Source organism: Psammomys obesus, unplaced genomic scaffold (genome assembly GCF_907164565.1).
Source record: "Psammomys obesus unplaced genomic scaffold, mPsaObe1.curated_primary_1811, whole genome shotgun sequence".
Taxonomy (NCBI): Eukaryota; Metazoa; Chordata; class Mammalia; order Rodentia; family Muridae; genus Psammomys; species Psammomys obesus.
The window spans coordinates 11,057,278-11,074,936 of record NW_026585504.1 but is presented as its reverse complement, the minus strand read 5'-3'; the positions used below and the strand labels follow the sequence as shown (position 1 = coordinate 11,074,936).

At 38.7% G+C, this 17,659-nt stretch overlaps 1 protein-coding gene across 2 annotated transcripts in view; it reads right to left on the bottom strand.

The window, feature by feature from the left end:
- The window catches only part of Myef2 (myelin expression factor 2), a 34,049-nt gene extending 17,058 nt beyond the window's left edge, over positions 1-16,991 (bottom strand). For both annotated transcript variants that reach the window (XM_055621090.1, XM_055621177.1), the window contains exons 1-9: positions 16,792-16,991; positions 10,767-10,975; positions 9,517-9,569; positions 8,125-8,132; positions 7,930-8,023; positions 3,017-3,208; positions 2,201-2,354; positions 1,743-1,792; positions 1,563-1,626 (exon numbers count right to left, since the gene is read on the bottom strand). In XM_055621090.1, the coding sequence (XP_055477065.1) occupies positions 1,563-1,626; positions 1,743-1,792; positions 2,201-2,354; positions 3,017-3,208; positions 7,930-8,023; positions 8,125-8,132; positions 9,517-9,569; positions 10,767-10,975; positions 16,792-16,928 (961 nt within the window). In that variant the 5' untranslated portion in view covers positions 16,929-16,991. The remainder of the gene's footprint in view (positions 1-1,562; positions 1,627-1,742; positions 1,793-2,200; positions 2,355-3,016; positions 3,209-7,929; positions 8,024-8,124; positions 8,133-9,516; positions 9,570-10,766; positions 10,976-16,791) is intronic.
- Between the last annotated feature and the right edge of the window lie 668 nt (positions 16,992-17,659).

The following is a 17,659-nucleotide window of genomic DNA, read 5'->3' as shown; positions in this document are numbered from 1 at the left end:
AAGGCTAGAACCCAAGGGTTTATACATGGTTGACAACAGCTCTACCACTGGGCCATCTCCAGCCTTTGAGCTTCAGTTTAAGAAAAGGCTTCATCAGGTTGTCCAAGTTGCCTTGTACCTCACCCTACAGCTAAGGCAAGCCTTGGACTTGACCTTTAGATTCTCCTGCCTTAACCTGGAGGATCACAGGCCTGTACCACAAGGCTTAGCTCAGGACATCTAAAGAAAAGAATTAAAAATGGCCAATATTTTTATACAAAAAAATATAATTTACTCTGTTGTGTTGGTTAACAAATTTAAGATAATCTCAGAGGCATCCAAATTTATCAGGGTCACATTAAGAGTGAAAACAGCCCTCCTCCTGGATTAATTTGGCCAAGAGTGAGCCCAAATTTGAATTCTCCACTTCTGTCTCTGTATCTTCCATCTGCCTGTAATTTGTGGTTACTGAACTATCTACAGTCTGTCTGTTTTATCTGTGGCTGCCTGAAGAGTATTCTGATGCCTGACTCTCTCTCTCTCTCTGCCTGTCTCTAACACAGAGCTTTGCCCTGTATTTATCAAACAGCAAAAGCATGGCATAAGGAAGGGATCAAAAAGTTCTTCAGAAACCTTTAACAGAACTTTTACAAAGGAAAAGACTAAACTGACCCAGAATGGTAAACACTGCAGACAGACTTTTTAATCAAGCTTTATCCTATGTGAATTCCAACATGGTACATATCTGTTATAAGACAGCTTTCAACCTACTGGCTATTTTCAGCAAATGATTACCACAATACACATACACTATGCTGGACCAGGGACATGGAGGAGTAGATAAGATTAAAGGTGGGTTAATCTGTAAAAGCTGACTGCATGAGAGATCTAATACATGGTGAGGTTGGTTATTATATTGTTCTCTTAAATACAGGTTAAACTTAAACAGGCTGAGCACACAGTAGGAGAGCAGGTTAAATACACAGTCTTAATGTTCTCAAGTGGTATTATTATCTTGAGGTCCAGTAACAGCTCGGTCTCTATGAACGCAAAAAATATTTTCATGGATTTACCTCACACTCTGTCAGTTATTAAAGCAGTAAAAGTTAGAGCATGTAAAACATGATATGCAACACCAGGAAAAATATTTAGAAAGAATTTTCAACATGGAAAAATGGCTGTGATTTACAGCTAAGACCAACCACTAAATCTATATATTAGTCTGAAACTATTTAAACACATATACATACATACACACACGCACAAGGAAAGAAAGAATACACGTAAAATGTTAAAAATGAGAGATGTCTACGGCAAATTATAGGGTTTTTTTTCCCTTCTTTTATATGAACTCAACAAATACAATAGAATTCATTAACTAATTGGCCAAAAGAAATTTAAAAAAAAATTTTTAAAGTCTCATATTTATCTTTTCAGTCCTTACATAATCAGAAGCAGCAAACTGTCCAAAATTCAAACAAATCTCAAAGAGTGAGCAACTTCAATGTAGAAATAAAAATATACCTCTGTTTTATACATAATGATTTTTAAAAAACTGCTTTCTAACAACAGCTTTTACCTACGTGGTAATTGTGATGTCTTACTATCATGTGAACGGTAGTCTTCATGAGGGACAGATTTGTCATCCTAATTGAAAAAAAAAGTTTATTAGACATATAGTTAAAAAGAAGCTAGCAAGAACTATTGTTATGGTAGAAAGAGAACTGAAAAAATTAAGGTTGAGATGAGAAGTAGGCACTTACCATTTTCACATGCATCGGTCTATCAAATAAAAACTGCCCATTGAACATGGCTGTCGATTCAGTCAAGGAAAGCCAATTAAGATGACTGTAAAATTATACTTAAAGACAAATTATCATATTTAAAGAATCTGTACCTTTATTTTAACATTGTTACTTTATTCATATTAGTCTCTTGCTTTGATTTATAACATCATTAACCAAAATTAACTAGGTCTCATCAACAAAACTACACTGACATACAACAGAATAAGTGTCAAAGCATAAGCACACACATTTTGCTGCAGCAGGAAGAGGAGAAAACAAGGTCAAACCAGCCCTAAATAACATGGCCAATTCCTTAACAAAGAACAAGACTTTGTGCTGGAAACAAAAGCCTAGATTTCTAAGCAAGGCAACATTATATAACATGAACAACAGTCTCACCAACTTCATTTAATGCAAAATATAGATCAGGATACAAATTGCCTGCACTGCTTCAATTGCTTGCTCAAAAGTGACAGTGCCCATGCCTCTGCTCTTGCCGTCCTTGTCTTCTTTAATGTCTGCCCGCTTTACTGCTCCAGCTATGCTGAACACTTCCTTTAGCTTCTTCCAACCAACTTTGAAGTCAAGCTTAACATAGAATCCATAGTTAAATTCCTAATAAATGGCTCCCTGATTGTAAATACAAAATAAACTTTTCTAACCTCATAAAACTATAAACTGTAATTCTTGTTCGGCAATAGACCAATGGTGTTCAAATATAAATGGTCTTGTTTAAAATCAGCTCAGCTACATCTATCTTGTTTCTTATCTTCATTTAAACTCAAAATATCTTTCAATTCCTCAATATTGTCCTGTACATGTGAGACATATTTATCTATTTTGACTAAGAAAAATTAGTGTTTTGGAAAACACTGTCCACTTCAGACTTTCAAAACCATAAAATGGCAAACCAACCATAAAAGACACTTACAAACCCCCAGTCTACAAGAATGAAATTCAACTACCAAGATGAACAAAAATATACATAACTGACTTTAAAAACTGTTCAATGTCTCTGATTTCCACAGGTCTATCTTAAAATGCTAGTTGTATTTAGAGTCTAACTTCAGACTACATACGTAAATTAGGTTTGATTTTAAAATAATTATAACTTGTATTTACTTAAGTGAAAAATAAACAGACCTACAAATCTATCTAACATATATCTAACAAAATCTATCTAGCATATATCTCACAAAATAATCTAATGAAAACAGTTAAGTATCAGAGCGACAAAAGTTTAAACTTACATTAGCAACAAAAATTGTGGAACCAAGTCTACCAGCCTGCAAATTGCTGATGACCTCCGGAGGTATGTTTGGATTATTGAGAATGGAAGGTGGCAAATTCACCAAGCCAGATCCCACGTCAGAGGCATGTGATCCTTGAAAAGACGTTCCTGTTCGCTGCAGTGCCCGGCGAGCATTTTCTCCATCGGGATCCTACAACGCACAGTGAAAGTTACCTGCCATCAAACACGTCAGTGAATATATACAATTTAAGTGGCTTCAACCAGACGCCAGTTAACCCATCTGGACCAAAGTATTAACATTTGTGAGGACTTAGGTTTTCTTGTTGTTGTTGTTGTTTTCATCCGGAAGCAAGTCCCATAAAAACATGTAGACAGACAAGGATCTCAGACTCCAAAGTTGGCAGTTAAGTACCTTTGTCCAGTCACTGAGGTCACTTAGAAACTTGAAGTTAGTTTTGCTTTGCTGTCACACTGATATAGAAATGTGCCCATTAGTGACCTTCACCTGAAGAGCAGCAAGATGCTGTGACACTCTTTTTTCTCAGAGTAGTAAAGCTGGCCTCTCACCACTGAAGAGCCGAAGGCGTAAGTCAGACTAACTCACAGCCTCTCACTGCTATAAACCCAGGAAGACTTGAGATAGAGGAAGGTTTATCATCACTGACTAAATCACTCCTTACAAAAATATAATAATCCATTTTATAACCTCTTAGCTTCCTCAACAAGGAAAAGGGGAGGGTGTCCAAGTAAAAAAATGATAGCAAATATTTTTAGGCTCATTAACTTCTTAAAAGAAATATCTTTTATTAAAACAAAACTAAAGGCAAGTACAAATGTGCTTCACCCACTCCTTCTGCTAGGTAGATGGCCAATAACAAAACACAAGATAAAACTACATGCATCATCTGCATGCAAATGATTATGCCAAAAATTCTACTTTCTTATCCATGAATTCACAGCACTTATGCTTGCCTACACAAGATCAGACTAGCCAACATTCTAACATGGAGCAAAAAGGGACTCAAAGCTCCTACCCATGAGACATCTATTGGCTTCTGGGGAAAAGAGAGCCAGTTTTCCTACAACAATGAATGACCCACACACTCGGGGGAACATGGGTGGTCTCTAATTTTAAAAGTTATTTGGGAGGGAAATAAAGAGAGTTGGAAGGGTAGGGAGGTAGAAATGGAAAGGGAGGAGCTAGGAGAGAAGAGGGGATAAAAATAATCAAAATACATTACATGAAATTCTCAAAGAATAAAAGTATTCTATCAAAAACTTCTCTGCTACCCTCAATCTGTAAATGTTGAATTTAAAAAGAAGTAAAATAGGATGACTTTATTATTAAATTCTCCAGCATAGCTAGGACAAAATGAAGGAGGAAAGAACAAATGTAGGGATAATGGTATGCTGGACTTACATGTGCTTCTTCATGATAAAGAAATTAAAAGGGTTACACACATGAGTAAGTGTTACCAAAGAATGCCGTAGACTTTAAGTACGTAGTCAGGGTGGTTTGGTGCTCATCTGTCACTTGACAGAATCAGAATCATGGGGTTGGGGATTGACTTCTCGGCATGCTTGTGGGGAATAACCTTGATTACGTTAATTTAAACTACTTTTAATTGTGAGCAGGACCATCCCCTGTACTGGATTCCGGAATGTATAAAAGGAAGGAAGTGCATGGAGCATGCATTCATATCACTCTGCTTCCTGATTATGGACTCAGTTCTTTCAGGTTCCTGTGGCTGCTTTAACTTCCCCACAATAATGGATCAACCTTCAAACTGTGAGCTAAAATAAACTCTCCTATAAGCTGATTTTATCCTAGCATTGTTCACAGTGACAAGAAAAGAAATGGTTCCAGTTAGAGAATTTAAAAACCTGTACAAGCACAAAATTGAGAATAGTGGTTCACAGGAGGATTAAAAAAAAGAGAAAGTTCCTTCAACTATTAAAACACATAGGTTATTAACAGTAGTATATTTGTTTTGTCACATGTAAACACTATACACATTATACACACACACACACACACAAATCACATATGATTTTATTCCTCCTTTCTCCTTGCTGTCCAGCCTATCAATCACTAACTACTAATGCTATTAGTCATCTTCATGCAATTAGACAGAATTCTAAAAAGCTGCTAAGGAACACCGCAAATAAACCTTTATTAAATCACCATGCAGGCAGTCCTCAGCACTTTTATAAGTCAGACATTCCCAGGAAAATGACTGCCTTTATTGAATATTAACCAAAGAGTTAAATAAATCCTTCATTATTTAGTAAAGCAAAATTAGACCCTTTTTTCCCCTTCTAAAATAGCTAAAAATAGAGGCATCCTAGATCTGGGCTCTACAGTATGCTGAAACTTAAACACAATCACACAACCTAAGCCTTTAACACCCAATCAATTCTGTTAATTGAAAATGGAAAGATACTATAAACCTACTATGTCTATAGTGCCTCTATGTAGCTTTTACAGTACTTGTTTCCTTTAAACAAGAAACAGGATCATAAAAGAGCAAATTATGATCATCAAATTATTAGAGGATTTTAAGTTGGGACAAATTATTTAGGATGCCAGCACATTTCTAAATCTAAGTAAGTCCCAGCTTATGCATTAAAGCACCTAATAAATGACTAGTCAAATCACAAAGCTTAAACATCCCCTAACAAGTCCCTGCCAATTTTTTTTTTTTTTAGATAATTATAATCCCAGGATCAAACAGGATTCAAGGAGTTTTGAAGTTAACTCCAGTAGAGAAAGTAGGATACATAATATTTTGGTGCTAGGCATTCAGGCTATCATCACACAAAAGAACAAGATACCAACAATCACTAACAGGAATAGTTTTTACAGCTTACACTTATGATACAATTAAACTACTTTAATAATAGCTTTACATAATAAATATTGCAAGTATAGTAACTAGAAAACACTGATTAACACTATGAGTCTTTGCGACACTACCAGAGAGATTTCTAGTGACAAGGAAACTTAACAAAGGTTAAGTGATTTGCTCTTCCTGGGTCATTCAGCTGTTCTAGTGACAGAGAGTGAACTATAACTGATTTATCACACTGATCTGCATAAAAGTCATATTAGGTATGATCAGTGGCATATCAGTACTAAAATGTAGAGAAGTGAGGTAACACTCCTTGCCATAAGGCCAGAAAAAGATAAGCTGGAATTCAAAATTACTGTTTTCCTGCTGAATGCCAGTCAACGAATAGTATCAGTATTAGCACAACATTTCAGAGTCAAAATACTGTTGTTTATTTCTTTTAATACAGATTTAGCAAGGATATGTGTACAAGTGGGTCTATGGTCAAACTGTTATGGTAAAAATAACAACATAAAATAAAAGAGCCCATGAAACTGTTATTCAAATGAATCATTACGAAGATCAATTAAATTACTCCTGTAGGTGGTATTCTGTAAGGTCCCTTTTTTTCCATGTCCAAGGCTTATGTGTAGCGGCAGGGGTATCCTACTACAAGGGTCACCAGTAAGGTACCGTCTACTCATGTGTCTTCTTATACTACTAGACTTCCATACAAAGAGAAAATTCCCACTGCAGATTATTCTAAGTTCTAGTTACACATCTCAGTAACTTGTAACACTTCTTAAATTATAATCTTACCTTCTCTTAATTTTATTCATTTTATCTTATTCAAATCCAAAAGCTATATATATTATCAAGCAATCTGTAATCAACTACACTACCGACTGAATTTCAATTAAACAATAGTCTAAAAACTGGAAATGTTTATAGCAAATAAAGTCTGCATCTTAAGTCTGTCATCTTTAAATTTTTGAGTCCTGATTTTTATTTTAAATTGAGGACCACTATCTAGTTGTAATTAGAAGTTAATAAAATATAAAGAATATAAGGATTAATGGTAAATCCTAATATAAGGATTAATGGTAAATCATCTCTAAGTAAAAACTTATCACCAGCTACAGTTCTTAGTAAGCATTTATCCTTTTGAAAAGTAGTCATACAACTAAATGAAAACATCAAAGGAAGCATGTCCTTATAATTAAATATTTAAATTACATGCAGGCAAATGGTGGGATCTAGAAAAGATCATTCTGAGTGAAGTATCCCAGAAGGAGAAAGACAAACATGGTATATACTCGCTTATATAGACCTATAAGATATAATAAACATAATGAAGTCTATACACCTAAAGGAGATAAACAAGAAAGCAGACACAAGGTAAGATGATCAATCCTCACTTAGAAAGACAAATGAGATGTGCATTGGACGTATGACAGGAGTCTACCGCAGAAGGCTACCGAAGAAAGACCCTACCAAGCAGCGTTTCAAAACAGATACCAAGTCTCATAACCAAACCTTCAGCAGAAGGGGAGTTAGTATGACAGGGAAAGGATAGGAATCCCACAAGGACCAAATATATCTGGGCACAGGGTTTTTTTTCTGAAACTGTTTCTCCAACCAAGGACCATGTATGAATATAACCTAGAACCTTTACTCGGATGAAGCTCATGGTAGCTTAATAACCAATTGGTTTCCCATAGTAAGGGGAACAGGGACTATCTCTGACAGGAACTCAATGGCAGGCTCTTTAACTCCCCACCCCCCAAGGGAGGAACAGTTCTGCTAGGTCACAGAGGAGAACTAATAAAACTAATAAAACAGATTCCTGATAAAACAGGGCCAGACGAAAGGGGAGGAGGTCCTCCCCATTCCGTGGACTTGGAAAGGGGCAGGGAGAAGCTGAGGGAGAGAGGGAGGGTGGGATTAGGAGGGAATAAGGGAGCGGGATACAGCTTGGATAGAGAGTTAATAAAATGTAACTAATAATAACAAACAATAAAAAATAAAAAATAAAAAATAAAAATAAAAAAATATTTAAATTACAAATAAAAAAACTTACCTCTTTAATATTCAGAGGCCTTCCACTAAGGTCATATTTGTTCATAGTTTCTAATGCTTTCTTTACAAACTCTTCATCTTTGAATTCAACCACACTTTATAGGAAAAAAAAATATAAGAAACACTTATGTACAAAAACTTCTTATTCCTTATCACAAGATTAATTTAACTTAAGATACTTGAAAAAAATTCTTACCCACAACCCTATATCCAGTAGATTGTCAATATTTGCAAAAGAAAAAAGAAAACATTTTACGTCAGTAGATGAAATTAATGGAAGTCTCTACTATTTAAGTTATTAAAAGTAATCAAGAACACATTTTCTTTTTCCTTTACACCTCCAAAATGAAACAAGCAAGTGACCATGCATTTTCAATAAATTTTTAAATCCATCTAACATGTTACAAGCTTGAATACATTCTTACTTTCAGGTGACTTTTCATAAAATTGAAACTAGTACCTCTGTATGAATTCAGTCAACAGTAAGTAAAGGATGAAACTAAAGGGTCCAATATACATGTTCCAACACAGTAATAAATATTTCAAAAGATATATTGTACACAATATACTTTCACATCTAGTTAAAATAGCAAATAAATATAAGATTTTAAATTATTTCTATGTGTATTTTTTTACCTGTATAGTATGGCTATACAGAATATACACACCTGGTGCCCACAGAGGCCAGAGCAGGGTGTCAGATCCCCTGGAACTTGAGTTTCAGATGGTTGTGAGCTGCCCCGTGGTGCTAGAATTGAGCCCAGGTCCTCTACTTTTAACTGATGAGCCATCTCTCCAGCCCCCATGAGTTTTATTTTTAATAAAGTTATCTACTTGGTTAAAACTGGCTGTTCATAATTTAGGAGCACCTAGCTGGAAGCATGTGAAGCAAATTACCCATGCTAAAGAAACTTACAGAATCATTTTTTAAAAAATAATTCTTGTGATTACTGTTTAAAGTGCCACTTGAATGTGATGACAAAGTCTGTATTTCTCATGTACCCAACATTTTATGAATATGATGAAACATTGTTAAAAAGCTTTCCATTATATTGTTCGGTATACTCGTGCTGCTAAATCAAAATCTATCATCAGCCTTCTAGGTCAACTTAGTCATAGACATCATTCATACCAATTGGTCAGAGCACTGCCTCTTAACGTGGTCCCGCAGGCTACCAGATTAAGCTTTTCAATAAAAGTTTCAAAATTATATTCTAAATTAACACCTATAAGCCACAGGCCTCTCATGAAACTCTTAGGAAATATCAATTCAGTGACTTTTGAAATATCCCTGAAGACATCAAAATACAACAAAAAATAACTATATTATATTTTATTAGCTCAAAAAAAAAAAAAGCATACCTTAAAGCATTTGAAAAATGAATGCCCTTTATGAACATTTGCAAAACCCATCCCTTTCAGGCAGCTAGTTTGGTTGGCACATGTCAGACTTGCTAGGATAAAACCTCAATTCTTAAAGTAAAACAAAATGAAACTTAAGTTTCCAAAAGTCTGATAGAATAGTATACAAAAGTAAACTGCTGAGGAACTTTTAAACCTCAAGCAGATTATGGCCCACAGCACTTACCCTTGATTTTCCTTCCGCATCCTTAAAGAGCTCCACGTATGTAACCTCACCAACTACATAAGACATACAAAAGGAAGATACCAAGAAACAATACATTTAAACACCAGTATCTTGCTTTACTGCACACCTGTGCACAACTCTACAAAAAAGCACCTATTATTCACCAGCAATCAGGACCAGATCAACATACCTCCTAGCAATAGCTATAGAAATTTAAACTAATTTTCAGAAATTACATCATCCACGTTCTCTAAAAAAGCTAACAACCATGTTAACCCAGTTCGTACTGCAGATCGTATTTGGCCAGCATGATATGGTTGGTGAACAAATGCACATATACGTACACATGGTCCCTCAGCCTGTCATATTAACAACATTAGCACTTTTCAAGTAACTTTGGTCAGCCTACACACAACAGCTGTTTTAAGGTGACTTCCTACCTGAATGTCTTCAATCATGTTTGCCATCAGTAAACTAAATTTACAAGTCATGCTTCACAGCAAGCCACACACTTCTAAATAGTCAGTGAATAAACCAGTCAAATAGTTGTCACCTTACAACAGATACACCAATGCAATTAAAAAAATTATTAGAAAAGATCACCCTCAAAGCCAAGTACATAGTTTGCAGGACTGTTGAACCTCAATTTTTCAAGAGATAACAGAACTATCTTTTACAAGATCAAGTATTGAAATTATTTTCCCCCAAAACCAAGCATGTGTATAAGATGAAGGTTTTCAGGTTATTCTGAAAACAAAACTGCAGCAGCAGTAACACAAATTTAGTACAGAACTGCAAAGACAGCATCATGGCAGTCGTGACAATGCAAGCAAAATGAATTCCACAGCCAGATTCCAGACTCCACCAAAAACATCTTTGGGGGGAAAAAAATCGACCTTATTATACATACATTAACAAGCTAAATGCATTACTTAACTAATGCAATAGTCCTTTTAAAATCTATTTTAAAAAAACTTCAACTAGACAAAACAATCACTTTAACAAAATTCTTGGTGGCATGCAAATGCTGGCTTCACTATCTCACTAAAATGGCAAAAAGAAAAATACTTCATTTATCCATACTTCCTTGTAATGAAATTGCCAAGTGGGAGAAAAAGAAAAGATTAATTGACATGTCAAGAAAGTCTTTTTTTTTTTGAGTCTGCGTGGCTAAGAGGAATAAAAAGGCTGCTTATTTCCTCCCCTCCTATACAGAGATTCCGACAGTAAGTTACTGCAGAAGTTGTTACCTTTTTCTCTCATCAAATCTTTAATAGCCTGCCATTTCATGTCATAAGGGATGTTGCTAATGAACACTCTGTTCCGATTTGGACCTTTCTTTTCTCCAGTGCCCGAATTCTTATCTTTTGAATAAGGATGGAATCGATTGGCCTTCTTATTTCCTGTAGACTTTTCTTTTAAATCAGATTTTTCTTCTTTCACTGATTCATCATTCTCCCTGTGAATTAGAAGACAGACAAAAGCACCTTTAGTTGAGCTTTGAAGAATGTAACTCTGTGTATCAATCACTCACATCTGTCACATCACAAAATCCTCAATTAAGCTAGAGCCCAGCAAGGCTGGAGGTCAGCCTGAGCGCTCCATATGGCCCAAGGTTATCAATCTTCTCAGTTAACAGTTGGCATTTTTCTTCTATATTAATAGCAAGCATCCCAAAACCTAGTTTTTCCTAGCATTCTACTTAATAAACATTAAGAGACCCTATAGCAGGAGCATGTGAGTTATCTCAGTATCAAGTTTCTGGGCTTTATGCAACTCTAAAACCCAATTCAGACCACCAAGGGGACACTTGCTGCAGGAGCCTGCAGGACCTGAGTTCAAAACCAGAACCCTTGTTAAAGATGGAAGGAGAAAACTGACTATACAAATTTGTCCTATAATATCATGGTTCACACATTCACACACATACATCATACATACACAAAACATACACACAAATGGTCAAAATAATAAATTCTTAAAAATGTTTTTTAACTAAATTAAAAATTTTAAACTAGCTCATATTTGAGGAATGGTGGCACACACTTATAATTGATTCCAGAACTCAGGAGACAGAAGCACAAAGGTTACAAGACAGCTTGGTCTATATAGTAAGTTCTAAGGTAGCCAGCCAAGCCACAGCTACAGTCAAGATTCTGCCCCCCAAAAGTAAATAAATGAGCAAACTAAAATGATTATCTGAAACCCTTTATGACTTACAGATTAACAAGTTTCCCTAGAATTCTCCTTCCTTTAAAACCATAATCAAATATACAGTCTCATCTATCTGCCTGTGCATTCAATGCACACATATACTCACATTCACTATATGTCAAGTTTTATCTATTTCTTACTTTGATTAAACAAAGAAAATTTAAAGACATCCCTGTATCTTCATTTCCAACATGGGACATTTCACAGAATTGTCTCTTGTATTAGTAATGCTATCTACAATGAAAGCATACAGATGAGGAAGGAGGAGACAAACATATCATGAGCCAGAATCTACCAGTCTTTTCTAATGGTTCTAACTACAAAAATTTATAAGACTTCAATCGCAATGCAACTCTATGATGACATATGCCAACATATAACTAAGATATGGTTATATACTTGAAGTAATCCCTGTAGATAAAAATCTGGATTTATATTTTAAAATACAATTTCACGTTTTAAAGCAATATGCAGGTACATAGGTGTGTGTGTGTGTGCTATCTCCTTTGGTATCCACACTGTATCTAGAATGGTGACTGACTATAACATATGCTGGGTAAATTCTAATTTTTCAATTGTCAATTAGGATCCACATTCTGGAGGTTGGGAGGATGGCTCGGTTGGTAATATGCTTGCTATGCAAAGCTGAGCACCAAGGTTTGGCTCTCCAGCATCCACATAAAAAGCTGGGCATAGAGGTATACACCTCTAACTCTAGAGCTGGGGGCTGCAGGGAGAAAGGTGGATTCCTGAACCTCACTGGCCAACTGGGCTACTTCAGTAAAAAACCTCTCAGAAAAGTGTACAAACACACTTGCCAGCAAGCAAACACAGACACATACACACACATACACACACATGCAAACACAAACCCTAACTGACTGAAAATGGTGAGACATGCCTGTAATACCGGCACTCAAGAGGCAGCAGCAAAAGGACTGCTAAGGGCTGAGGGCCAGTCTAGACTACCTATCACCAAGCTAGTTAGCCAGGGCTACAAATAAGACCCTATCTCAAAAACAAACCAAAACCACGCTCTGAACAGATGGTGATACCATCTTTAAGAAATGCTCCTACAATCAAGAATGAAACATTAGAACCAAGCTCCACCTATTCAGATTTTAAGGGACATCTTCTCTATCACCCTTATTCTTTCATAGCATTGGCAGAACCTGAAAGGGGTCTTCTCAACTGTCCAACTCTAGAACGTGCTTCTGTGTGAATAGAGTGGCATTTCTGAGAATAAAGCAGGCAAAAGTACAAGGCCTCTTCTCTGGTCCCTAGATACCGCACACATAACAAGCCTTTCTTTTTAGTTCCCCTGAAGAACCGTCTGCATAATAATGTGCTTCCACTGAATTCACAATGTTTCCAGTCTGGGGGCAGGTAAGAAGATAGCTAGTCTTTGTTGTTGTTGTTGTTTTGTTGGGTTTTTTGTTTGTGGGTCTGTTTTAAAGACAGGATTTCTCTGCGTAGTCTTGGCTGTCCTGGACTCACTCTGTAGACGATGTTAACCTCAAGCTCACAGAGGTCTGCCTGCCTCTGCCTCCCTCAGTGCTGGACTTTAAGGCATACACCACCGCATCCAGCTGATATAAGTATCTCTCCCTCTGCCTATTCCATTCTGGATGAAATCCACTGTGAAAATGCACAGAATTCTGAAGTACTCATTACATTCCTCTATTTGCACCTGGCTGAAGGTTATTTGACTATGATTAAACAATATTTGCTCACAATACTCTGGACAATTCATTTAAATATACATTATTAGGACACTGTCTTTATTTTTCCTTAAAGGATGACCGGAAGGCAACCAAAGGGTCCTCAAAAAAAAAAAAAAAATCAGAAACCAAACTATCAAATGACCTAGCAATTCCATTTTTTTTAAAAATTTAACCAAAGGAAATAAAATCATCTCAATATCTGAACTCATTTTCACTATATTTTTTTACAATACAGAACTGAACTAAAAGTCTGCTTGCTGATCAATGAATGGTTAAAGAAAAGGTAGGTGTGGGCATGTATATATTCCCGATGTATGCATATGCATGTGAGATAGAGAGCCAGCGTTTAGAAGAAAAGCTTGTCATCTGCAGCAATCTGGAGGACAGTGCGCTCAGTGAAGTAAGTCAGACATAGAAAACCAAATACTGCATGACATCAAAAACAAAACTCAAACAATCAGGGTACAGTGATCATTACCAGAAGTCTAATGAGATGTCTGCCTCAGGATATAAATTCCCAATTACCAAGTAAGTTCTGGAGACAGTGTGCAGTACAACAACTATAGTCAATAATGATTCACTATGTACTAGAATATCACTGAGAATACATCATAAATATTTGCAGCAATTACAAAAGATGCTAGCTATATGAAGCCAGAGGTATATTAATTAGTTCAATTATAATAATCATTGTATACTATCTAGAGCAAATCAAAACATCGTGTTTATCTTAAATATACACATTTTTTTCAATTGCATTTCAGCAAAGCTGAAGGACAAACATCATAGTTGTGACCTTCACTCCTGATAAAACTGATGCTTTATTAGTAATCACTTCACCTGGACCCAGTGCTAAATATTTTACAAACAGCACAAATATAAGTACATTTATAATTATACAAGACTAATAAGGAGTCACAAGACAGTTACTGCTTTTCTTCCAGTTTACTTGAGTGTGGGCAGAGGGAATAGTATCTTTGATTCCTGTCTAAATATGAACAAGCCAACTAAATCTTTTGCATGAGTTTTATGATCTCAAAATTTCTTCCTGTATTTCTCCAACAGATAATCACTGGACCTTTACAATTTAAGGCCTCACAGTGCAAAAGTGAAAAAAGACGGCCATCTCTCCCTGCTATGGCTATGAACTGACTTAGACACAAGTGGCTTCAATCCTGACAACAGCAGCACTTGGTTCGCTTCCAAGCAGTCTATGTGGTAAAGCAGTGTATGGTCATCAAAATTCTTTCAATGAATTCTTATCATTAAAAGCATCATAATAAGCCCAAGGTTTAGGGTTGTCAACTACCCATACAGGTTCACAGTAGATTCACATAAGATCGAAGGCCCTACTTGTTCATTGTGAGTACCTTATGCTGGCCTATTAGATACACAAGAAATCTCTTCTGAGAACATTGTTCTCTACTCAACATTGTGAAAATATAGAAAGAATGAATTAGAATAAGAAAATAATCTGTATTTTCTCTCCTTAAATTACAAAGTGGTTCTTTCCCATCTCTTTTCTCATTTTGCAAAGCAACTGTAGACATTATATTTTCCAACCTATTATAGATTTAGATACCAGCTTCACAAGTACCAGCATCATAGGATTTAATATTTATTTTCTTCAGGAGAAAAGGGGTGGCACAATCAGCCCCATTCCACCCACAGATAAAAAAGTCCAACAAAGATGCTCTAGTCTCTTACCCAAAATGGCATAGTTTGCATATGATTTAAACACAAATCTTTAATCTTTTCACTACTTAAAATACCTTAAAAAAAAAAATGCATATACTATGCTTATTTTCCATACAAATACATTAGGTGGGTATTTTCAAGTCATGGGCATGGTCATGGACAAGGAATCCAAAGACATGCAGCTGACTTTATTGTTACAGCCATTCCGCTGTAATTTTACTTCTATTTTTAATAGCAAATCTCTTTAAAGAGCCCACGATCTGGCACACGTAAGAGATAAGCTTCACTTGTGCTCTCCATTTCTCAACCATGGAAGTACACGGACACTCTCCATCCAGGAACAAACTGCACTGAGTTCCGCTCTCTGATACCTGCTGGATTCTGTTCTGCTCAGATGGTTCCTGTTCAAATGGCAGCGGCTGAGTAGGGAAGCTGAAGTCCACAGTTAAGGTACTTCGAGCCAACTGGAAGGTAACACAATGATGTCTGACTACTGGCACACTAGTAAGGTTGCCTCCTACACGTGCCGTTTCAAAACTGGGTAGACGCGCGAGAAAACAACAAACCCTGGTCTTCCAAAGCTCAGGATGGGCCCCGGGGAACTGGGGTAATTCCTCTTCAATACACTGTCGGTGGCTACGAGAAAATACCCAATGACGTCACCCTAAGAGCAAGACCGTCAAAACGACGAGGAGGAGGGCTACCCCATCTCATCTGAAATCACTTCACTATGGTCGGTTCCAAACAGACTGGCCCAAACGGTACAATCATTACCTCAAGAAATTTCGACACAGAGGAGCCAGAGGGAACATTTTACCTTTTCCTGTTCTCATACCGCCATGTGTTCCCTACTTCCCACGGAGGCACAACTGAGAGGTGAAGGGTGTTCTCGCTAAATTACTGACGAGAACAGTTCTACCCGACGAGACACGGGAAAACAAATGCTTGCCTTCACGTCACCCCACGTGACGAGGGGAGGGGAGCGCAACACGCTCCCACCCGACTGCCTCGTAACCGAAGATCTTAACTAACGTCGACCGAGTTCCATACGGCCACGGGTGACAGACCCAACCTTCAAATCGCGGGTTGTCTTCTAAAAACGCTGCGGTTTATGGGGATGGCGGGGGGGGGGGGGTGTCATTTTGTGGCCTAGCGCCCGGCTGGAAGCCACGAGGCCCTGGGTTCCACTCCCGGATCCGCCAAATACAGACGCATTATCCTAGCGACTTGATTATATCATCTCATACGGAATTACAGTACAATGAAGGCCACACACCGAGTTTGTGTTTTAAAAAAAAAAACACCAGCCTGCACGGCCCACACACACACACGGGTGGGTGGAGGGGCCCAAGTCGCCCTCCTGGAAAGGCAACCAAGGGGGACACAATGGGTCTGGTCGGCGCTCACACTCGGGCCGCCCGCGCCCCACGCGCGGCCCTCACCGGGGCTCGGAACCGGGCCGGGAGGGGGGAAGGCCCGATGATGTCATCCCTAGGTCCTCCCCGGGGATGAGGCTAGCCTCGGGCCTTTAAAGGGGACCGTTTTCCGCGCGCCCGAGGCCGGGGCCGCCCGCGCCGCACCTGCTCCCGCCCCGGGGCCGCCCCAGCCTCCCGCCCTGCCCGCCCGGGGGAGACAATACATTTTAACGCCGTTGGCGCTGCTGCGCGGCGGTTTCTCGGACTCGGCGGGGTGCGGGTCTCGCCGCGGCTCGGCCGGCTGCTGCTGCTGCGGGCCGTCGTCGCCCGCGGCCGCCTCGGGCTTGTCGGCATCGGCCATCCCGCCGCAGGCTCCGCCTCGGCCGCGCTGAGGGCTCCGAGCGCTACAATGGCGGCGGCCGGCAGAGCGGTAACGGATCGCGATTTGAAAAGGCCCCGAGCGCTCGGCGGCCCGGATCTCGCGAGATCGGAGGAGGCCCCCGCGACTTGAGGAGCGGGAGGGGGGCGGGGCTCCTGCGCGGCCACCTGCGAAAGGAGCGCCGCCGGCCAGGGGGGCGCAGAGATGGGGGTCCTCCCGGGGCGGAGCGTTGGGATGCGGGAGCTGCGCCAGCGTCGTCTCCGGGGATGGATGCTCTGCATATCCGCTCTTCGAGCATCCATCCCTGATGACTGGTCACCAAGTTGACCATGTTCTCTGAGGGCTGAAGATTCCTCTGGACCTTAACAGTCAGCTGGGAGATCGGAGTTTTTAAATTCTCGGGGCAGCAATCGATGTGGACAGCCCGTAGTTATTTAAAGAGATCTTGTACAAGGGGCATGGAAGGATGGCCCAGCTGTTAAGATGAGTAACATGCTGCTCTTGCCGAGGACCTAGGTTCGGTTCCCAGCACCCACATGGAGGGGATCCAACACCCTCTTTTAACTCCACAGACAGTAGCATGTACTTAGAGCACATATACACATGCAGGCAAAACACACACATGGAATAAATATACTTACAAAATTTTTTTTTAAATCTTATACAAGATTAGCTACAAATACACATTATGCGTCGGGGTTCTAGATTTCTTT